Genomic DNA, 23,805 nt, shown 5'->3' with positions numbered 1-23,805 from the left:
GTATGTCTTGGTTTTTATAATGTTTTAGATATTTTAAATTAAGATGCTTGTAACTATAACATGTGCATTGCACTAACCATATTTTACAATATTTCTGTAACTGATTTATTTCCTGAATGACATATTATTACTATTTTAAGAATAGATACTCTCATATAGAGGCATAGAGATTGTTAAAGACTGCTTGCAACATAAACATGTTTAAGACTTATAATGTCTGTACTTATAACAAGTTTTAGAACTTTGTAACCATCTACATGCATATATATTATGTATAATAAATTGTACAAGAATACATTCACATTCTTTTCATAATTTATTGGGGCAATTCAAGAGAAAGCTTACTTCGCAAGAGGTAAGAAGCATTGAGTCCTGTCTAGTAGGTGTCCAACTGAATAAGATAACATATTCCTTCTCAGGAAGGTGTCCATTCTAAGAGCTTAGGCACTGAAAGGCACAGATCCGCTTCAATCTATAAAGGAAGCCACGGCCCTCAGTTTGCAAAATCTGAGCAAGGCTGTTAAGGATAGGACACTTTGGAGGACATTGATTCATAGGGTTGCCATGAGTCGGAAACGACTTGACGGCACTTAACACACACACATAGACTGAAGCACTAGAATAAAAACTCTTACTTTTGTAAGTAAATTGTGTCCTGTTTATTAGGTGACTAACTGAATAAGATAACACCTTCTCAGGAAAGGGTCGATTCTAAGAGCATAGTCACCGATCTGCTTCAATGGATTTTTTGAACCACATAAGATACAATTACATACTGAAGAGATGATGTTTGTCACCATGGATGTGGTCTCCCTGTACACTAATACTCTACAGGAAGAAGGTATCAAAATATTACAAGAGACACTAGATAGGAGAGAGTATTTGGATCCACCCACAAATTGTAGAGATTTGCCTCAAAAATATTTTTCAATTTCAAAATATATATTTTTTACTTGCAAGTCTTATGTATAGCAATGGGACACAGGCTTGCCTAAGAATTGGCTAACTTATTTATGGATAGATTTGAGAATCATTTTATTCTTCAGAATGTTAACCTCTTTAGAAAACATTCTATCCTACACAAAAGGTATCTGGATGATATATTCCTCATTTGGGCAAGCTCTGAAGAACTACTTCACCAATTTGGATGGTATATCAATACTCTATATGTTACTATTAAATTTGAAATGCAATTTGATAAATCCAGTCTGAATTTTTTTAGATGTAGTGGTTAGAAAATCAGGCAGAGCAATACAGACTGATATACATAGAAAGCCAACAGGTGTCAACTCATTTTCAGCTGACCTTTCTTAAGACTGATACATGACTGGAGTGTGGAAGTGGAAACCAATCCCAAAGATCTCCCCATTGTACTTAGGGCTTCCAAGGGAGTGACCTTCAAAAAACTGAAAGAAGTTGGGGGATCAAATTGGAGGAGGGGACAGGGGGCTTACACGGTGCATTCAAAATGGTTTTTCCATTGTGTTGGTTCTTAGATTCCCTGGACGATGGCCACTGTGCCTGAAGCTTTATCCAAACTCTCAGCATTCAAAGTGTTTCTAGACTGTGTGGGTTCTTTGATGCTCTTTTAAGATTGTGACTGAATTTCTTTCCATACTCTGAGAATTCAAAAGGTTTTTCCCCTGTGTGGGTTCTTTGATGCTTCTGAAGAGTACCACTGCAACTAAATCTCTTTCCACACTCTAAGCATTCAAAAGGTTTCTCCCCTGTGTGGGTTCTTAGATGCACGTGAAGATGGCTACTGCTACTGAATCTCTTTCCACACTCCGAGCATTCATAAGGTTTCTCCCCTGTGTGGGTTCTTTGATGTATTTGAAGATTGCCATTGAAACGGAATTTCTTTCCACACTCTGAGCATTCATAAGGTTTCATCCCTGTGTGGGTTCTTTGATGCTGTTGAACACTGCCACTTTGACTGAATCTCTTTCCACACACTGAGCATTCAAAAGGTTTCTCCCCTGTGTGGGTTCTTTGATGTATTTGAAGATAGCGATTAAAATGAAATTTCTTTCCACACTCTGAGCATTCAAAAGGTTTCTCCCCTGTGTGGGTTCTTAAATGCATTTTAAGACTGCCATTGTGACTGAATCTCTTTCCACACTCTGAGCATTCAAAAGGTTTCTCTCCTGTATGTGTTCTTAAATGTGTTTGAAGACCGCCACTGATACTAAATCTCTTTCCACACTCTGAGCAATCAAAAGGTTTCTCCCCTGTGTGCGTTTTTTGATGCTGTTTAAGAGTGAAACTGCGACTGAATCTCTTTCCACACTCTGAGCATTCAAAAGGTTTCTCCCCTGTGTGGGTTCTTAAATGCTTTTGAAGATCACCACTGCAACTAAATCTATTTCTACACTCTGAGCATTCAAAAGGTTTCTCCCCTGTGTGCGTTTTTTGATGCTGTTTAAGAGTGAAACTGCGACTGAACCTCTTTCCACACTCTGAGCATTCAAAAGGTTTCATCCCTGTGTGGGTTCTTTGATGCTTTTGAAGACTACCACTACAACTAAATCTCTTTCTACACTCTGAGCATTCAAAAGGTTTCTCCCCTGTGTGGATTCTTTGATGGCTTTCAAGACTGGCCCTTTGACTGAATCTCTTTCCACACTCTGAGCATTCAAAAGGTTTCTCCCCTGTGTGTGTTCTTTGATGTTGTTGAAGACTGCAACTGTAACTGAATCTCTTTCCACACTCTGAGCATTCAAAAGGTTTCTCCCCTGTGTGGGTTCTCTGATGCTGTTGAAGACTGCAACTTTGACTGAATCTCTTTCCACATTCTGAGCATTCAAAAGGTTTCTCCCCTGTGTGGGTTCTTAGATGTCCTTGAAGATTGCAATTGTGAGTGAATCTCTTTCCACATTCTGAGCATTCAAAAGGTTTCTCCCCTGTGTGAGTTCTTTGATGGCTTTGAAGATGGTGACTGCGACTAAATCTCTTTCCACACTCTGAGCATACAAAAAGTTTCTCCCCTGTGTGGGTTCTAAAATGCATTTTAAGACTGCCACTGCAACTAAATCTCTTTTCACACACTGAGCATTCAAAAGGTTTCTCCCCTGTGTGTGTTCTTTGATGCTTTTGAAGATTGCCACTGCAACTAAATCTCTTTCCACACTCTGAGCATTCAAAAGGTTTCTCCCCTGTGTGCGTTCTTAAATGCTTTTGAAGATTGCCACTGAAACTAAATTTCTTTCCACAGTCGGAGCATTCAAAAGGTTTCTCCCTTGTGTGCGTTCTTTGATGCTGCTGAAGAGTGTCACGGCGACTGTATTTTTTTCCACACTTTGAGCATTCAAAAGGTTTCTCCCCTGTGTGGGTTCTTAAATGCTTTTGAAGATCACCACTGCAACTAAATCTCTTTCCACACTCTGAGCATTCAAAAGGTTTCTCCCCTGTGTGCATTTTTTGGTGTACAAGGAGCTTTGATCTGTATCTGAAGTTTTTTCCACACCAAGAGCATTTATATGCCCCTATTATTCTATTATTCGGGGAAAGTGCATTTCCTTTTCTTCCACAAGAGAACATCCTTCCACTTTCCGGACAGATAAATGGCTTCTCTCCTGAATGAATTCTTTTGTGTTCAAAAAGGTCTGATTTGTGTGAGAAGCTCTTACCACAGTCTGAGTAGCTATATGGTTTCTCTCCTTTATGTCTTCTTTGATGCCTAAGGAGTTCTGCTCTATGAAGGAAGCTCTTGCCACACTCCAAGCACTGATGGTTCTTCTTTCCACTGTGCATTTGCAAATGGATATCATATTGGGTATGATCTGAGAAGTTCATTCCACACTCCAAGCATTTATATGCTTCCTCCACTATGTGGCTTTGTTCACGGAAATCCCTCCCTTTGCCAGAAATGGGTTTATCTTTCTTCTCGACTATGTGACATTCTTTCTGCCTCTTAGGTCCACCATGATTCCTGAAGTTTCCTTTAAAATCTTCACTCTTCACTTCATCTGTTAAGAGTTTATGCACTTCCTTATCACTCACCTTCCACTGATCATCCCCTGCTGGAATGAAAAGAGAGAGCCCGTTAGCACCTATACAAGGAAGTCTGCTCATTCACAAACAAAACGTTTCAGTGGCTTTATCCTGCTCTATATTGAAGGGTACATTAATATGCTTTTTAAAGTGACATGAAAGCCTGTTGCATCAGAAAGGCCTGGTCTGCAGTCTAATGATTTACACAGCTCCTCACCAGAGTGAATTCTTTGATGTGAAGTAACAGCTGATTTCCGACTGAAGGTATTTTCGCTCAGATTTCTACTAAAGGTTTTTCCAAAAACCACACTTTCATTTTCATTTTCCCTAGAGCAGTTTCTCCGATTAGCATGGAAACCTTCATTGATTCTTATTTTGGTTGACCTTTCTTCTTGGACTGGTATTTCAAGGAAGACTCCTCCTTGGGATGGAATGGACTGATCATTCCTCTTGTCTGTGTGGATTTCCTCCTGCCTCTGTAGTTCATCTCCATCTTCGACATTTTCTTTACAGTCTTCATTCTTGGCTTTTTCCAAAGAGAATCCCTGAAATCCCCCTACCGTCTCCTCTATATGTGCTGCTGGAATATAGAAAGACGTCCAGTCAGCACCAATGCAAGAAGTCAAGCAACCCATCAGGCACTGCTCACTAATGGGTCAGTATTTCCTTTATCAGACTTTCTCCCCACCACCACCAACTGAGTAGCTGGTCACACCTTATCACCAGCCAGGCCCCCCAGGTGAGCAGCTTTTATATTCTTCCTGTCCCTCCCCATGTGTACTTTTCTCCCTTACAGTGGCAAAGAATCACTCCTCCATTGGTCACATTTGAGTTGCCAGGCAACTCTTTTGAGTATCTGCTATTGATCTCTGTGTGTGACTAAATAGATGAGACATAGAAGAGGCTTTTATACCCCATTTTTCTCTACCCTAAAGAGTCTCAAAGCGCCTTACAAATCACATTCCATTCCCCTCTCCACAACAGACACCTTGTGAGGTGGTGGGACAGAGAGAGTTCTGAGTGAACTGTGACTGACCCACGTTCACCCAACTGGCCTCATGTGGAGGAGTGGAGTATTGAACTCCTTTCCCCAGACTATTCTGCTGGGTGCGGGGGGGGGGGGTGAAGACAGAAAGAGAATGGAAGACTGGAAACCTGGTCAAGATTAAAGCCCACAATCCCAACTAGTGTAACAAGGATGGCTGCATTCCACATCACAATCAGAGGGGATTACAGTAATCCCATCTGGGGGACAAGTGTGTGCAAACGTTGGAAACTGAGAAATTAGGATGGGCCTGTTCCAGAGTCTTCCTGAGGGCCTCTCAGTCCCTCATTGGCCTCAGCCTGGACACCCTCTATGGCTTGGGAGATGGCTACATCACTGGCCTCTTTTTCCCCTGTGCCAGCCAGGCCACGTGGGGCATTCTACCAGGGCATGCTGAATATCGCTTTCGCTGCTACCCCACCACCTTGAGGCTTCCAAAAGGGATCAAATAACAGGGCTGACCTCAATATATTGGTGTTCAAGATTTTGAGTCACACAATCCTAAAGACAGCAATTTGCACCTTTGGCACCTTACCAAGAGAGGACATGCTCCCATAGTTCTCCATCATGACTTCCCTGTAGAGAGCTTTTTGGTCTGGATCCAGCAGGGCCCACTCTGCCTCAGTGAAATAAATGGCCACCTCCCTAAAGGAAACGGGAGACTGAAAGAAAAAATAGATACCCTTGTCAGAGATCATGGCAAGCATAGATGGCACTTTGGAAGGTGATCTTCTGGGAGGGTAGCTTGCAATGTGTAAAAAGAGTGGTGCTCAGAGCCTCTTGCCTGGGCCCCTTAACAACAACTGCAGGAGAAAAGCCGCCTTAAGAAAGGAGAGGGGACCCGTGTTGTCCCCTGCTCACCTTGCTTACCTGGACTGGAGGTACAACAGCTGCTTCCACACCTTCGCAAAAAAAATTGATCAACACTGTCTCTTCACTGCCTGCGAGGGAGAAAAGTGGAAGAAAGTGTGTTGGCCTCGACTTCCTATTTTGTTTGATTGTTTGAATCGTGCTTCATGCACCCCTGTTCCCAGGACTGTGATACTTTGCCCTATGTATGCTTAAAAACATTGTAACACTTTGTAGTAAGTTGTCGGAGAGGTGGAAGAGAAACAAAAAGTACCCATCAACCTGGAGGGGCTCCAAATGCAACACTTCAGACTCCTGTGATACTTTAAACCTGTCCTGTGAAGGCTGTAGCTGAAATACTTAACACCATCTCTGCTGGATCAACAAAAAGGCCCAGACAGGCTATTCTCCTATCCTCACACATGCCCTTGAGTTTAGGCTGGTGGGAGAAAAAGAGGGAGGTGAAAATGACGTCGCACGGCTTACTGTCACATCCAGCTGAAGAATGAGATGTCAACTGAATGCATCTTGAAACTCAGGGCAATATCAGTGAGTGCCCACAGCGTCTGCTGACCAACTAATGTCAAATCTGCGTTTTCAACCAGAGGAAACATCAATGCAACATCACATCCGCCCAAAGCCCCTCCCCAACGCTGCTGGCCGTGCCACTCCAAAGCCCGGCATCCCTAATCCGTTACCCTATTTTCTGTAGTGGCATATCAGATGCCCTGATAAGCATGAGCACAAAACACACTCTCCCACTATTACTGACTCCTAGCAACTGGTTGGCAGAGCTTTACTGCCCAGAACATGCAGGTTCCAGTTATTGCAAAACTAAAGAGCTCTGCCCAGATTTGTCTATCTTTCCTTCTGAGCCACGTTGAGTCCCGCTAATGCAAACAAAGTGGGATGGGAATATTGTAAGCAGTGTGAGGAACTTCTTCCATGAATTTGCCTAATTCCCTTTTAAAGGAATCGCTTTGAGTACCAAAAGTTGGGTGAAGTATTTCTTATTTTTTTCCTGACCAGAACGCTATACCCATCAAATTTAGTGGATGCCCCAATCCCCTACAGGCACAATGCATCCTTGTGAAGACAGAAGAACCATTTCATTCTTTGATACATCACTATTCTCCATTTTGCTTGTCTAAGATTCAACACTCTAATTTTCCATACGCCTAGCTCACTCTGTTCTCACAAGCAACACCGGTAGCTTCTTACGCTACCGGGCAGAACCATCAAGGTCACTAGCTCATACCATCCTAATTAGTTGAACCAGCACATCTGTGGGAAGATGGATCTCTCTTTTCCCCTGAGAACATAGTTCCAGTCCAGACCGGTTAGAACCTTCCAGAGACTTCTCCCAAGAGTCCACCTCGATTGGGAGCTGTTGGTCATCTGACTTGAGTCCACTTTTCTACAAGTTTAGCTATTCCTTATAGTGGTCCCTCTTCCTCTATACTTCAATTTCAGCATGTCACTCTGTCGCCTGAAGCAGCATCTTTATAGCTTTTAAGATCAGCAGCTATGTAACATCTTAGTAAGTATACTGTAGCCAGCTAGATTTATTGTTTTATATGTCTTTTGCCTAACTGACTGTATAACCTGTATTTTAATCTCTTTTTTGAACTTTTTTTAGCTTTATGTTTTTTGAGTTTACTGACCTAACCCAGTGATTTTGGTTACTCTACTGGTACACGACTGGAGGTCAGTTGTTATAGTCCTTACCGCATAAGAGGGAATCTTGGCCACGTTCCTGGCCCTGGCCCCGCTGCCCTTCTTCCAATGGAGCTCTTTCTGTCTCATAGAACTCAGCTTCCATATTAACTGATAGACCCCACCTCTAAAATAGAAGCGAAGGAGGGGGGTAAGAGAAGGAATGGAAGACCCCAAGAAATGGATTGTGCCCAACTCCCAGATTCCACACCTTTCTATCAGCAGACCAGACCTTCAACTCTGGTGAGTTATCTGGAGGGATTAAAAAATTTCCTAGAAGAAGTGGCTGCTGACGCAGGTTGTTAAATCTCCCATTTGGATAATTAACACTTGAACAAATATCAGACAGGGAAGTTTTACAAGGTTGGATATCACTGGAATACAAGGAAAGAAAAGCCTTCACCTGTTCTGCCTGCCTCTTCTCCTCTGCCTGACTCAGGAGGAAGCCTTCAGCCAGGGCCACCGCTTGGGAACTGGTCTCTGGTTCACATCCTCTGACCCAGCACTGCATTTCCTGGGGCAGGAGGGTCAGGAACTGCTCCAGGATCACCAGGTCCAGGATCTGCTTCTTGGTATGTCTCTCTGGCTTCAGCCAGTGGTTGCAAAGTCCATGGAGCTGGCTGCAAACCTCTCGGGGCCCATCGGCCTCACAGCAGCGGAACTGACGGAAGCGTCTGCAATGTACTTCTGAGTTCAGGGGCTGCTGATCCCAGATCTCTGGCTCAGCTCTCTCCCAGAATTCAATGCCACTCCCAGCTTGGATGGGCTGGGGACCTTTCCTTGATCTCTTGCCAGGTCCAGGTCTTTCCGGTGCCTGGTCTTCCATCTCCTCTTTCTTGTATTAGGTCACCTCCGAATGTGAAAAGATTCCTTTACTTACTTGGCTACAGAGAGAGGCTTCTCTCTGCGGGGAAGAGGGAAGAGACAGATAGCAATGTGCAAGAAGGAAGACAAAAGAGAATGGAGATACACAGCGGGACAGAACCAAAGATCCACTTGCAGTTTGTAATATCATTTCGCTATGAACACATGAAGCTGCCATATACTGAATCAGACCCTTGGTCCATCAAAGTCAGTATTGTCTAACCAGACAGGCAGTGGCTCTCCAGGGTTTCAGGTAGAGGTCTTTCACATTACCTATTTGCCTTTAACTGGATATGCCAGGGATTGAACCTGGAACCTTCTGCATGCCAAGCAGATGTTCTACCGCTGAGCCACACCCCCTCCCCTTGTACACACCAAACGTTTTTAGATATGCCTGTTGGGTTCTTTGGGAAAGTTACATAAGAACATACGGAAGTCCATGTTGGATCAGACCAAGGTCCATCAAGTACAGAAGTCTGTTCACACAGTGCCCAACCGGGTGCCTCTAGGAAGTCCACAAACAAGACAACTGCAGCAGCATTATCCTGCCTGTGTTCCAAAGCACCTAATACATTAAATTTGATGTCATTATGGTCGCTATTGCCAATTGGCTAAACTACAAACACATCCTGCACTAAGCCACTGGCAGCCCCACAGAGTTTTAAGTCCAGGATCGCTTCCCCTCTGTTTGGGTCAATGACTAACTGTTTGAGGGCACAGTCATTGACGATGTCTTTGGCTTGAGTGGAGCATCCAGTCAATATGAGGGTAGTTAAAGTCTCCCACTATTACTACTTCATCACCTTTGCATGCATCCTTGATTTCATTTTCCATCTCTAGATCACTTTTGGTCAGAGCTGATAGAACGTCCCCAGTAGTAAATTACCTTTGGGGCCTGAAATCGCCACCCACAAGGATTCTGTGGATGAGTCTGCCTTTTTATGGTCTCTAGTTTATTAGACACTATGCCTTCCCTGATATACACAGCAACACCCCCTCCAATATGCCCTTCCCTGTCATTTCTATAGCGTTTGTAACCAGGGATGACTATATCCCACTGGTTCTCTCCCTTCCACCAGGTTTCTGTAATGCCCACAATATCTGTTTTCCCTTAAACCATGCACTCTAACTCAGCCATTTTTGATTGGAGGCTTCAAGCATTAGCACTAAAACACCTCCACATTGTCTCACTCTTTCAACTTGTCTGGCATGTGCCCTTGGGCATCCTCAAGTGGCTATCCCACTTTACTCTATCATCACAGTTCATGTCTACCCCATTCCCGTGTGAGCAATCTGAAGCAATTTTCCCTTTGTCCATTTGCAGGCTGCCCAAACCAGATGCTTCTCAGCTCCTGTCAGCTTCCCCCCAGGTTCTGTTTAAAAGCTGCTCTGCCACCTTTTTTTTATGTTATGCACCAGCAGTCTGGTTCCATTCTGGTTCAAGTGAAGCCCATCTGTTTTGTATTGGCCCAGCTTGTCCCAAAATGTTACCTAGTTCCTGCGGTGATCCCAATGCAGGCAGAAGTTTACTTCCCCCATGCCTATTATCATAGAATCATAGAATCATAGGGTTGGAAGGGACCACCAGGGCCATCAAGTCCAACCCCCTGCACAACGCAGGAAATTCACAACTACCTCCCCCCTCCACACCCCTAGTGACCAGAAGATGGCCAAGATGCCCTCCCTCTCATCATCTGCCTAAGGTCACAGAATCAGCATTTTTATGTATCAAACCCAAAAAGGCCTGTTTCTTTTTTCCAGGGATAGAATGCCAGTTCCAGACATTTAACTTTTATTGTGCTGAAAGATGCTGACAATAGCCCGCCCTCAAATAAAACCACCAAACTCAACTTGGAAAATGGAGCAAAACTGGTGCCTATCCAGGTTGTCAACCTCCAGGTGGGGCCTGAAGTCATCCCAAAATTACAATCAGGTGACAGAGATCAGTTCAACCCGTAGAAAATGGAAGCACTGGAGGATGGACTCGATAGCATTATACCCCACTGAGCCCCCCACAAACCCAGACTTTTTCAGAATTATCCCCCAATGACTTAGAATCATAGAATCATAGAGTTGGAAGGGACTACCAGGGTCATCTAGTCCAACCCCCTGCACACACAGGAAATTCACAACTACCTCCCCCCAACATCTCATGACCCCAACTCTCGCCCCGTAATGCAGGATCTCACAATCAAAGCACTCCCGACAGATGGCCATCCAGCCTCTGCTTAAAGACCTCCAAAGACGGGGACTCTACCACCCTCCGAGGCAGTGCATTCCACCATCGAACAGCCCTCACCATCAGAAAGTTCTCCCTAATGTTTAGGTGGAATCGTTTTTCTATTAGTTTAAATCCATTACTCCGTGTCCTAGTCTCTGGAGCAACAGAGAACAAGCTAGTTCCCTCATCAACATGACATCTCTTCAAATATTTAAACATGGCTATCATGTCTCCCCTCAACCTTCTCGCCTCCAAACTAAAGAAACCCAACTCCCTAAGTCTCTCCTCATAGGGCATGGATTCCAGACCTCTGACCATTCTGGTCTCCCTCCTCTGGACATGCTCCAACTTGTCAACATCCTTCTTAAATTGTGGAGCCCAAAACTGGACACAGTATTCCAAGTGAGGTCTGAACAATGCAGAATACAGTGGTAGTATTACTTCCCTTGATCTAGGCACAATACTCCTATTGACGCAACCCAGAATTACATTGGCCTTCTTAGCCGCCATATCACACTGTTGACTCATGTTCAGTTTGTGGTCCACTAAGACTCCCAGATCTCTTCCACATGTACTGTTGTCAAGCCAACTATCTCCCATACCTGTGCCTTATGTTGTTTCTGCCTTGGTGAAGTACCTTACACTTCTCCCTACTGAAATCCATTTTATTACTTATGGCCCAGCTCTCCAGTCTATCAAGGTCATTCTGAACTCTGACCCTGTCCTCCAGGGTATTAACTACCCCTCCTAACTTGGTGTCATCTGCAAATTTGATTAGCATGCTCTCTATTCCATCATCCAACTCATTTATAAAAATATTAAATAGTACCGGTCCCAGGGGAGACCCCTGTGGTACCCCACTAGTCACTCCAGGATGAAGTTGTGTCATTAATGAGCACCCTTTGGGTTCGGTTGGTCAACCAATTACCAGTCCACCTAACAGTAGCAGTGTCCAGCCCACATTTTACTAGCTATTGTTGCAAGAAGATCATGGGGTACTTTATCAAAGGCTTTACTGAAATCAAGGCACACTACATCTACAGCATTCCCTTCATCTACCGTACTTGTCACTCTTTCAAAAAAAAGATATGAGATTAGTTTGGCATGACCTGTTTTTGAGAAACGCATGTTGACTGTCAGTAATCACAGCATTTCTTTCTAAGTGCTTACAGACTGTCTGTTTAATTATCTGCTCTAGTATTTTACCTGGTATTGATGTCAGGCTGACTGGGCGATAATTGTTTGGGATTTCTTCCCCCCCCCCTTTAAAGATGGGGACCACATTAGCCCTCCTCCAGTCTGCTGGAACCTCTCCTGTTCTCCATTAATTCTCAAAGATTATTGCCAGTGGTTCTGAAATCACTTCAGCCATTTCTTTTATCACCCTTGGATGCAGTTCATCCGGCCCCGGAGACTTGAATTAATCAAGAGTAGCCAGGTATTCCTGTACTATCTCAGTGCCTATACTATGCTTTAATTCCCCTATTGCATCCTCTGCTCCATTATTCCCAGGTTGAGCACTATTCCCCTTTTGGGAGAAGACTGATACAAAAAAGGAGTTACCGTATTTTTCCATCTAGAAGACGCCCCGTTGTATAAGACGACCCCTATTTTTTAATCGTAAAATAAAGGAAAAAAGGGGTCCTCTTATACATGGGGGGGTCTTAAACTCTCTTTCCCCGCCTGTCAGCTGAGAAAGAGAGCCAGCCAGCCAAAGATTCCTGTCCCCTGGCGTCCAAACCGGTCCCCGCCCACCCGACCGGGGTGGCAGCGACTGGTTTGAATGCCGGCAGCTGGGGGACAGGACTCTTCCCCACCCTCTCTTTCTCCGCCTAACAGCTGTTGCCATCCCGGTCGGGTGGGCGGGGACCGGTTTGAATGCCGGCGGCCAGGGGACAGGACTCTTTGGCCGCGCTGTGCTCTTTCTCTGCCTGTCAGCTGACAGGCGGGGAAAGAGGTGGCTGTTGCCGCTGGCCCCGCCAGTCATGGGCGGGGCCGACGGCAACAGCCACCTTCTGTGTATAAGACGACCCCCCTAATTTTGGGGCTATTTTTAAAGGGAAAAAGGTTGTCTTATACACGGAAAAATACAGTAAGCAATTCTGCTGTTTCTGCCTCCCCTGTTAATAACTCACTGTCCTCTCCACGCAATGACCCGATCGTTACCTTGATCTTCCTTTTCTTATGGACATAACCAAAAAACTTTTTTGTTTTTGGTTTTAACTAGCCGGAGCTCATTCTGCGCTTTAGCCTTCCTGACTTTCTCCCTACATGTGTTGGCTACTTGTTTGAATTCCTCTTCGTTTTCTCCTTTTCCCCATTTCTTGTACATCCTTTATGTAGTCCCTTCTCATTCAGTATTCTCACCCACGGGATAGAGTACATTGGTTCTTGTAGGTTATCAGGGCTGTGTGACCATGGTCTTGGTATTTTCTTTCCTGACGTTTCACCAGCAGCTGTGGCAGGCATCTTCAGAGGAGTAACACTGAAGAACAGTGTCTCTCAGTGTTACTCCTCTGAAGATGCCTGCCACAGCTGCTGGCGAAACATCAGGAAAGAAAATACCAAGACCACGGTTGCACAGCCCGGATAACCTATAAGAACCAATGAACTCTGACCGTGAAAGCCTTTGACAATACCTAGAATACATGTTTGACTATTTCTTGCTTCTCCTTTCTGCTGTATAACAAACTCCAGGAGAACATGGTCACTCCCACTTAAAGATCCCACTCCTTCTACCCCATAAAGTCATCATTATTGGTTAAGATCAGATCCAAAATGGCTGTTCCCCTTGTTGCTTCTTCCACTTTTTGGGCTATGAAGTTGTCTGCAAGGGAAGTGAGGAATTTGTCGGTCCTAGTTGTTTTGGCAGAGTTAGCCTTCCAACAGATGTCAGGATAATTGAAATCTCCAATTACTACTGCATCTCTCTTTTTTGAACGTTTGGACATCTGTTCCAGGAAAGAATCATAACTCCTCAGTCTGGCTTGGGGGTTTATAATATACCCCCACAATTACATCACTATTTTTCTCCCCCTTAATTTTTACCCAGATGGTTTCAAGCTGGGTTCCAGTGTCTAAGTCCTGGATCTTCTCGCAGGTGTAATCATCCCTAACGTATAATGCTACTCCACCCCCTTCCGATTTGGTCTATTTCTCTGAAATAACTTATACCCTTCAATTAGTACATTCCAATCATGAGACTCATCCCACCAGGTTTCCGTAATGCCTATCATATTTGCTTTGTACTATTAAAAGTTCTAGTTCATCCTGCTTATTTCCCATGCTCTGTGCAATAGTGTGGAGACACCTTAGACCACAGGTCCTTCCTCTTGGCAGCTTATTTAAGATTGTTTCCCTCCCATTGTTAAGTTTTTGAACTGTCTTTCCTTGCGTATGTGCTACCCTCTGCAATTCGTTCCTGTCTATATTTGCAGTTACTGTCCTCACTTGAGGCTTTAAATTAACGCCTCGCTCCCCGGGAAGATTTAGTTTAAAGAGTATCAGGCTTGCAAGGCTGCTGCCAAACACATTTTTTTATGCTGAAGTAATATTCCCAGGATCCGTCTGCAAGACTTTTCAGCTGCTGTAATACTAGGAGAACTCCAGGCCCCACCTGGAACTCAGCAACCCTCTTAGTGGAGTTTCTGGGGGTCACGTTTCCCCCTAGAGTGGCAGGCTCAGCCTCTAGGCTTGGCTGCCTTCTCTGCCCACAGAGACTTTTGTGGGTATTAAAATGACTATTTTCAGGTTGGGGGTCTAAGAAAGGGAACCTGTTATATCACTGATTATACCTGAAGATCAAAAGGTGGAAACCCCTAAGTGGGGGGGAGGGCTATGGGGGGCGAGGAATTGTGTCTCACCATGTCCACACCCCGAACTCTAAGGTCACCCCCAGCTAAGTGCAATTTCTATTTAATTCAAAGAGGGATATAAAAAAATATTTTTTCCAATGATTGAACTTGAGGGAGTTCGCATCTGTGACAGTGTGATCCCAACATGGGACACAGGCATTTCTAAAAATAACACTAAGCAAATTTCAAAATTCTTCTTTCTTTATAAGACACAAAACAGCAGTTAAGTATAAAATAATAATGCATATACCAGTTCGGGCCTGTTTTGGACTTCAGCCCATCCCATAAAGATGCATAGACTTGCAGCTCGGCTCTGTCTTGGTGTGTTGTCTGACCTTTCTTTTCAGGAGTTTCTTGCAGCCCTCAAATATTAATGTGCAGCTTTGTAAAAAGGTCGGAGTCCTTCTGAGGGGGGCGACTGGCAGCTTCAGGCCCTCCAACCACTCTGGGAAGAGTCATAGAACATCCAGTGCAAACATTCACTACCACCATCACAATACATACTAATAGCCAATTAATAACGAATACAATCCCCCTTCCAGTAATCAGTATAAGGCAGTGATGGTGAACCATTTAGAGACCGAGTGCCCAAACTGCAACCCAAAACCCACTTATTTATCGCAAAGTGCCAACACAGCTAGAAGTCCACCTTGGGCTAGGGGTTGCCAGGTCCCTCTTTGCCACCTGTGGGAGGTTTTTGGGGCGGAGCCTGAGAATGGTGGGGTTTGGGGAGGGACTTCAATGCCATAGAGTCCAATTGCCAAAGTGGCCATTTTCTCCAGGTGAACTGAAATAGCAGATCTCCTGCTACTACCTGGAGGTTGGCAACCCTGCATGGGCGGCCGAGCGGGGGGTAGGAAAGCAGCTGGAGCATAGCCCCCACCCCTTCAGTTTGGTTCTTTTTCCAACTGTTACCTTCATACGAATTAAAAAAGACTGTTATGTGGGGGGGTGGCTGATGGTGGGGACAGCCCTCTGCACACGCTCAGAGGCACCTTTGGTTGCATGAACGAGCAGAGTGGAAACCCGAGCTAAGCGAAGGGCTTGGCTCCAGCACAAATGCCAGGCGGGCCCCCGTTCGGCCCTCACCGCCAACCCCCTGCCCTGCTGTCACCAACCAGCCCGCCGCAGACGGCCGCCCAGGCATCCCGCTCCCAGTCCAGCCCCGTCCCGGCTCCGCCTCTTCCAGTCGGCAGAAGGATTGTCGTTGTCTTCACTTCCGGAGCGCGTAGCCGGCGACTGCGGAGAAGGCACTGGGAAGGAGCCCGGCGCTTCCCGGAGGAGCCGGGAAGGCACAGCTGGTCCCCAGCCTCCTCAGCCAGGGGAACGAACTCAGGCTCGCGAGCCCACAGAGAGGGCTCTGAGTGCCACCTCTGGCACTCATGCCATAGGTTCGCCACCACTGGTATAAGGAATTGTCATACCTAGAATAATAATGTATCGTTTTATAATAGAAATGAAATCATATAATTGAATAAAAATAAGTTTTAAAAGCTGAGGTCCTTCTGAGGTAAGCTATTTGCAGCTTCAGGCCCTCCAGTTACTCTGGGAAAATTGCACCTTTCCACCCTTCTATGGCGTGCCCAATTCTTTAGACCCTCCCCCTTTGCCACAAAACATCCATTGTGTGTGTGTGGAGGGAGGACTCAGTCTCTTTAGGAATAGATGCTATAAAATTCATCTGCAAAGCTGATTTGGAGACCAAAGGGCAGAGTTCTGAAAAAACTCATAATATCCTGAATTGGGGGGTTGCCTCACCTTTTTCACGCCCCCTCCTACTTTGTCCTTGTTCAACAAATTTCCATCTTCCACGGCTCCTGAAGAGTGAAGAGCATGCTCAGGCCCCTCTGCTGGGGTGGTTTTGAGTGAGGTTAGGGTGATAATACTTTTCTTTCCATTCCCAAACATAGTTAGGAAGCCTCCCCAAGCTGTATTTTGGCGCCCTTCAGAGAGGAATTGGACCAAAAAGATTATAGAAATGCCGTACCTCAGTTGAAGTTTGGTGCAAAAGGGGATTGGGTAAAATTCGGATCTAGTAAATCATATGATTTTTACCCAAAAAAAACCCACTGTCATACTGTAGATGAAGTCTTAGTTTAAAGGCAGCACCACAAAAATCAGGCATCCGCTGCTTCATGGTTCTGCATGAATCCTCATAGATCCTTTTGATTTTTGTGTTAGGTCACCCTTAAAGAACCAACAAATCATGTAATATGTTCATAGCTACAGATTGCACTGCACAAATCAGGCAGCCACTGCTTTGTGGCACTGCCATGGCACAGAAAAATTGATCCAAAACACAGATCTTCAGGACTTTTAAACTGGGTCACCCCTAATTCAAATCACATAATTATGACCATACCCACCGACTGCGCCAAAAAAAGGTCATGGATCCACTGCTTTGTGGCATCTCTACGGTGCAAAAAAAGTTAAAAATCACAGATCCTCATGGATACTCACTTTTCTTTGTATTGAATCACTCCAGATTTACTATCATAATACATATCATGTCCATAGCCACAAATTAGGAGCTAAAACTAGAGTGTCTGGCTCAAGGGGGCAGGTGGGAGATTCCAACTTGGCAACTATAAATGTTCTCTTGCATCACAGAAAACTCCCTGCACGTAGAAAGCTAGAACTGCAAGGAGAAAGGTTGTGCCCACTGTCTCTGCTTGTATGAATCAGGAAAGAGGTTAATGTCTCTTAGGCGTGCCGGATGGGGGGGCCTTCTCTCTTCTTCTTCCCTCCAGCACATGACTCTCCTGACCCTGAAGAAAGCCTGCAACTAAGGTTCATAATCTGGGGAATCCTGGAGGGAACTCCCTCCCCCTTGCACACACCCAGAAGAAGGGCGATGGGGAAGAAGAAGAAGAGTTGGTTTTTATATGTCGACTTTCTCTACCAGGAAATAAAGTGGTTATTATTCTTATGGGGCCAAGGATTCAAATATTTTGAAATTCCCTGCAGGACACCCCCCCCCAAAATCCAGCCCCCTCTTCACCTTGCCTTGACTCACAACCCCCCCCCCCGGAGGACCCATCCAGGATCTCCATGCCTCCCTCCCACCCACCCCCTGCAAATCTGGGTCACTCGCGAGGCCTCCGCCATGCAGGGAAGGGGCTGCATCCCCCCCCCCACCCATCCCCAGCCTTATGCATGCAGAGAGGAGGGAGGAAACAAGAGAGCCTGATGGAGCAGGCCCCCCCCCAGGCTCTTCGGTGTTGGGGGGGTCTCCCTCCTTGCCCCCCCCCGGATCAGGGCCCGCCCACCTCCAACCTCACTCCCCCCCAACCCTCGACTCACTCGGAAGGAGCTGCTGCTGCTGCTTTTCCGCCCGCCGGAACAACAAAGGCCGCGTCCCCACGCGCCGACTCCGGGCAAGACCGGAAGTGGCCTCTCTGGGACTGTAGACTCGCTGTCCTTCATTGCTGACGGAAGGGGGCAGCCGGCAGAGGCAACCCTCCGCCTGGTAGGGGATGAGCTTTCGTGAGCCACAGCTCACTTCTTCAGATACAGCTAGAAAGTGAATCTATCGGTCTTTAAGTAGAGGAACAGTATGTAAATGTGAATAGCAGGCTTGATGGGTTTAGGTGTGATATGCAGAAGAGTCTGTGATGTCCAGGGGAGAGATGGGTGTGGAGAAATCAGCATTGGTCATGAGCCATGAATGCACGGTCTTTATTCAGCCCAGGTAAATACATTGACTTTAGTTTGAATATCAACTGTAATTCAGCAGTTTCTCTTCCCAATCTCCCTTTGAAATTCCTTTGTAAGAGAACTGCTACTCTTAAATCTGCAACAGAATGTCCTGGAAGGTTGAAATGTTCCCCCACTGGCTTTTGAATATTGTGGTTTCTGATGTCAGACTTCTGTCCATTTAATCTTTGTCTAAGAGACTGACCTGTTTGTCCAATGTAGATTGTGGAAGGGCATTGCTGGCATGGGATGGCATAAATCTAATCAGTATGTACATGTGGATCAGACTTAACCCAGACTCCCAATGCTTGACCCCTCCTTGCAGATTAGGAAAGGTATATCTTTGTTCCCCATCTTGATCTATTATCCTTAACTTTTCAAACCACACTGCACCACACAGAGAGCTGGCACTTTGCTCCTCTCTGCTATTTAGGGCCTCACATCTGGAAGTTTGGATGCCTCTGCCCCAGCTGATCCCACCTCTCCTACTCCCCAATTCTTCCCACATTTATATCTGTAGCTTAAAAGTAACTTCTGCTCTGAACTGGAATAGCTGTAGTTGACTTTTGGTTGCTGTTGTTATATTGTTAGTCTGGATAAGAAATGTGCTATTTGTCTGTGCTTTATTTTAGTTTTTGCTAGTATTTTCTTAGGAAGTTTTCCCCCTCCCATGATTCTACCAAATTCCCGTATTCCTTTTTAACTTTTTAAATCAGGTCTTGTCTTCCTGCTGAAACTCGCTACAGACACCCACCATTTAAGGTCAAAGATCCGTTTTCTGCTCCCTATGCAACTGTGCAAGCTAATTCCACATGTCCGTCCGAATGCATGTTCACATATTTGGGGGGGGGGGTTGTAACACCCACCAGACTTTGTACAATCCTTGTGGATGAATCAGGAAGCCGGTGCTCATACAATGGACAAGGGTTCCCCACTGATCCTGGATCAGGATTAGTATTGGACAGTGTCATTCTTGAAACAGGATAGATAGATATGTCTTTGTTTGGGTGGTGCAAAGGAGGTTGATATGAAATATTTACACAAAGATCATTATCTGATGAAGTTAATTTAAAAAATGGGGAAGTTGTAGAACAATGTGCAGAGAGATTTTGCACCCACATCTTGATGTGGCAGCACCCCTGAAGCACATGTTCAATACTTCAACAGTCCCACCTCCCATGGTTTCAGTAACAACTCACAAAGGGGGATACCATACTCAAAGGACCCCCTGTAATTAATGAAGGGGATCAAATCCCTCCAGTAGGAACCCCAACAACAGCAGGGTCCCCAATGTTAGTAGATGTCCCAAGGGCAGAAAAATCAAAGCTGTGTTCCATACCAAGGGTGCAGGCTTTGTATCCTCCAAGCATAGCCTGGTGTGATCAGAATGTGGTATGATGGGAACCAACAGGAGGAAATATTAATTGGGAAATCAAAGAATCATGCATTTCCTCAACTAAAAACCATACATAATGAAATGTCAGAGTAAATAAAAGAAAGCTCACAAAATTTAAGACAGATGTGGCATGGATAATGAAATCATAAAAAGCAAATAATAATTTTTTCCATAACAGTACAAAGTCCAATAAACTGTTTTCCTAATCACCGCTAACCCATCTACTTACAAACAAGGCTACACATGCCAGATACCAGTTTATTTATTTAATCAATCATTTATTTATTAAAATGCTTATATCCTACCTTTCCTTGTGGATCAAGGAAGCTTACAACAATAGTTAAACATCCTCAGGTAAAACTAAAAATAAAATAGCAAACCCCAAATCTTTTCCTCCTCCCTCCTTCAAAGATGCCTGGCAATTCAAACTCCCTCAAAAGCCCTGGCAAACTGGCAGACCTTATGGTGCCTCCTGAAGATCTCCAAGGAGGGGGGTCCCCCTCGCCTTCTCAAGGAGGCCATTCCGCAGAACAGGGGCCACGATGGGAAAAGCCCGGGCTCTGGCCAATGCCAGACAGGCAACCTTGAAGACCATATCTGGTGTACAGAGAACAATAGAAGGATTTGTTTATAGTCCACTTTTCTCACTTGAGACTCAAGGCAGATTACACAGTGTAAATTAATACACTCAATAGGATACTGCAGCTAGAACTACAGAAATTTGAAACAATGCATAAGTTTAAACACGGCATGCTAGACGATAAAGGAAAAGATATTGCATAAGGAGAAACCAATACAATACATACAGCAATAGATGATACATGCACTCGATCTGGAGGAGCCTGGTCAGGGCTGATTCATATACAAGTATGCAATTAGAAACCCTAGGTTCTTGTAGGTTATCCGGGCTGTGTGACCGTGGTCTTGGTATTTTCTTTCCTGATGTTTTGCCAGCAGCTGTGGCAGGCATCTTCAGAGGACACATCTACAGTCCACAATAGCCATGCAGATTAGCTTTGGATTTCACACATTAACAGATCACTTCAGGATACAATAGTTCCATATTAACATACCACACCCTCATTAGCACATTATCTTGATACTTACAGGACAATGATTAGCACATTACCTTTGATACTTTTTGCAGGACAATGATTCAGCTCAAACCCAACCTCTTTCTGACTATATGTTACTCTTCCTACACACTTGACACTGAGAGACACTGTCCTTCAGTGTTACTCCTCTGAAGATGCCTGCCAAAGCTGCTGGCGAAACGTCAGGAAAGAAAATACCAAGACCACGGTCACACAGTCCGGATAACCTACAAGAACCAATGAACTCTGACTGTGAAAGCCTTCGACGATACCTAGGTGTCTAGTTAGCTTCCCTAATTCAGATCATTTAATTGATAGAATCCTAAAACTATATAGTTGGAAAGGGTCATTCAAGCCACAGTCAGCTGGACTCTGAGCAGGGCTTTGGAAGTGTTGCTGGACTGAGGAAGCTGAGTGCAGAAGATGACTGTCCTTGATTGATTGGGCTGATTGCTGGCCCTGCCTTCTGCTGGGTGGGCCTTTAATTGAATTGGGCTCTCCTCATCAGAGGCTCTTGCCCTGTGGCTCTTAGCTTGGGGGCCCTGTAAGCAGCTGACAGGTTTATACATATTTGATGTGTTGAGTTTTCTGCTTCTTCAAGCAGGGAGTTTTAGAGACAGTTTGTCAGGGGAACTATCAGGGAAGTGCAGGAAAGAATCTGAACCACTTCAGCAATGGATTGCAGCAGCATGGCTAGTGAGGGAACTGAGGCAGTGACCTGCAATGTCTGTGGCATGTTTGTGTTACCTGAGGGTAACAAGAATTATACTTGCAGTAAGTGTAAGTTGGTAGTTCTGCTGGAGGAGAAGATACAGGGACTTGAGGGATGCTTGTCCACAACCCATTTTATAAAGGAAGGTGAAGAGTTCATGGACAGAACACATGAAGTGCTCTTTAGGGGGCAACAAGAGGAGGTGAGAAAGGTATCTCAACAAATACACGTGCAACCAACACAGGAGCAGGGTGCATGGAAGAATGTGACCCACAGAAGCTGGAAAATCAGGAGTCATTCTAATCTTCTGTTGCTCAGCAATCATTTCCAGGATCTCCCCATAGATATTGATTTGGGACCACTGGAACAAGGCCTACCCCTGCCTCCCGCAAGCTTGAAAGAAATTTCTCAGGCTCCTGTGAATGACAGGACTTGAGCTTCCATTTCCCAATTTAGGAAGAGGCATGTTCTGGGATTGGGGATTCCCTACTGAGGGTCTAAAGCAGGGGTGTCAAACATAAGGCCCGCGGGCCGGATCCCGCCCCTTGAGCACTCACATCCGGCTCCCAAGTCAGACAAGGCAGGGATAAACAAATACCTTCTTCCCGAAGAACGCTACTCAGGAATCTATAGTTTCTTAGCTCCTTTCCCCTTCACGGGCAGCTTCTGCCGCTATGCTCCATTTGGCCATAGATGTTGCTGGAGGGTCCTCTATGGGGGTGGGGAGCAGTCGTCGTGCTGCTTCCTGCCTTGCTCTCGAGTGCCCGTCTTGCCTTGCTGGGGCAGGTTTGATTTTGTGCTGCGCAGGGCATGGAAGGTGAGTGCAGCTCTGCTGGTGGGCTTTGTCTTTGGCACCCTGGCTTTCTACAACCTCAATGCCGATTCAGACAATGTATGTAAGCTGCCCCCTTTATACTATGGTGGTTGGGGCTCAATTGTACGAGGAGAGTGTTTGCTTTCACCTGAAAATGGAGGCGTGTGCTGTGTTTGGTGTCTCTCTTCCACTGGAGCTTCCTTTGAGCTTAGCCCCAGGAGCTGTTTTCAGTGGCAATGGCCGAGCTTCTGCAGCAAGAGTGCTTCTGCACTTGTACAGACTGCCCCCTTCAAGGCTAAGAAACCTCAAGCAGAGAGAAGGATTCTCTGTTTGAGCCATTTCTTAATATGCCCAAGGTAGAAAAACTGAACCCAGATTCCCAGTTATTAAGCTAGAAACCTTATAATACATAACAATATACCGGCAATACAAAAACATTTAGTATTCTCCCAGATATGCAAAAGAATCCAGGACAAGGACTGATTAAGAGCCACCATGGTGTAGTGGTTAAAAGCGGGGTTTGGAGCGGTGGACTCTGATCTGGAGAACCAGGTTTGATTCCCCCCTCCTCCACATGAGCTGCGTACGCTAATCTGGTGAACTGGATTTGTTTCCCCACTCCTACACAGGAAGCCTGGGTGACCTTGGGCTAGTCACAGATCTCTTAGAGGTCTCTCAGCCCTACCTACCTCACAGGGTGTCTGTTGTGGGAAGGGAAGGTGATTGTAAGCCAGTTTGATTCTGCCTAGCAAATCTGCTCTGCTCTAGCAAAAGACCCCAAGCTGGAAAGGGGTCAGAACCAGTATGAGTTAGTATTAAAAGTATCTGACTAGGTCTAGGACAAGCTCCAATTCCATTCCTCTATGAAACATACTGGGTGACCTTGAGCCCTCTTAGCCTCACCAGCCGCATACTGAAAAAGTTCCTTCTGAATAGCTTGGAGCTGAGTTGGGATCATCCCTAGAAGCATGAATTTGGGATTTAAATCAAATTCCACCTCGAGTATTGCCATAATCTCTTTGTGAATTTGCTTCTAATATCTCTGGGCCTTTTTACCATTGATGATAAAAAGTCCCTTCGGTCTCTGAACACTTTCAACAATTTGTACATTTTTTGTAAGTCTTTAGGTGCAAAATACCATCTGTAGAACATTTTGTACCAATTTTCTCGAACGTCCTTGGATCTTGAAAATTTTATTCCAGTTTTCCACATTGTCTCCCATTTACACATTGGAATCATTTCGCCAAAGTTCTGCATCCATTTTATCATACATGTCTTGACTTGTTCCTCAGCTGTCTCCATGTTTAACAGCAGCTTGTAAATTTTTGAAAGTAAGTGATCTTGTGATTTCACCACCAATTGTTCGAAACTCGTTGGTTTATCTGATGTTTGATGGTCTGTTTTTAGTCCATGTACAACTTGATGATATGCCAACCATGTCATTCTAATGTTTTCTTCTCTTAGTTCTTCAAGTGATTTAGTCTGGCCATCTTTTTTCACTAAATCTCCGTACGTCAGGTAGGCATTGGATTTTCGACTCGCAATGTCCAT

At 45.1% G+C, this 23,805-nt stretch overlaps 1 protein-coding gene across 1 annotated transcript; it reads right to left on the bottom strand.

Moving 5' to 3' along the window:
• Positions 1–1,548: 1,548 nt before the first annotated feature.
• On the bottom strand, positions 1,549–23,805 carry LOC130475440 (zinc finger protein 709-like). The gene is made up of 8 exons (XM_056847262.1): positions 23,526–23,805; positions 16,301–16,485; positions 7,616–7,730; positions 5,909–5,979; positions 5,574–5,700; positions 2,598–4,022; positions 2,520–2,530; positions 1,549–2,250 (listed from the first exon to the last, which is right to left on the bottom strand). The coding sequence occupies exons 1-8, from the start codon at positions 23,803–23,805 to the stop codon at positions 1,549–1,551; spliced, it is 2,916 nt and encodes a 971-aa protein (XP_056703240.1).

This window comes from Euleptes europaea, chromosome 1 (assembly GCF_029931775.1).
Source record: "Euleptes europaea isolate rEulEur1 chromosome 1, rEulEur1.hap1, whole genome shotgun sequence".
Taxonomy (NCBI): Eukaryota; Metazoa; Chordata; class Lepidosauria; order Squamata; family Sphaerodactylidae; genus Euleptes; species Euleptes europaea.
This window is presented reverse-complemented; position numbering and strand designations above follow the sequence as displayed.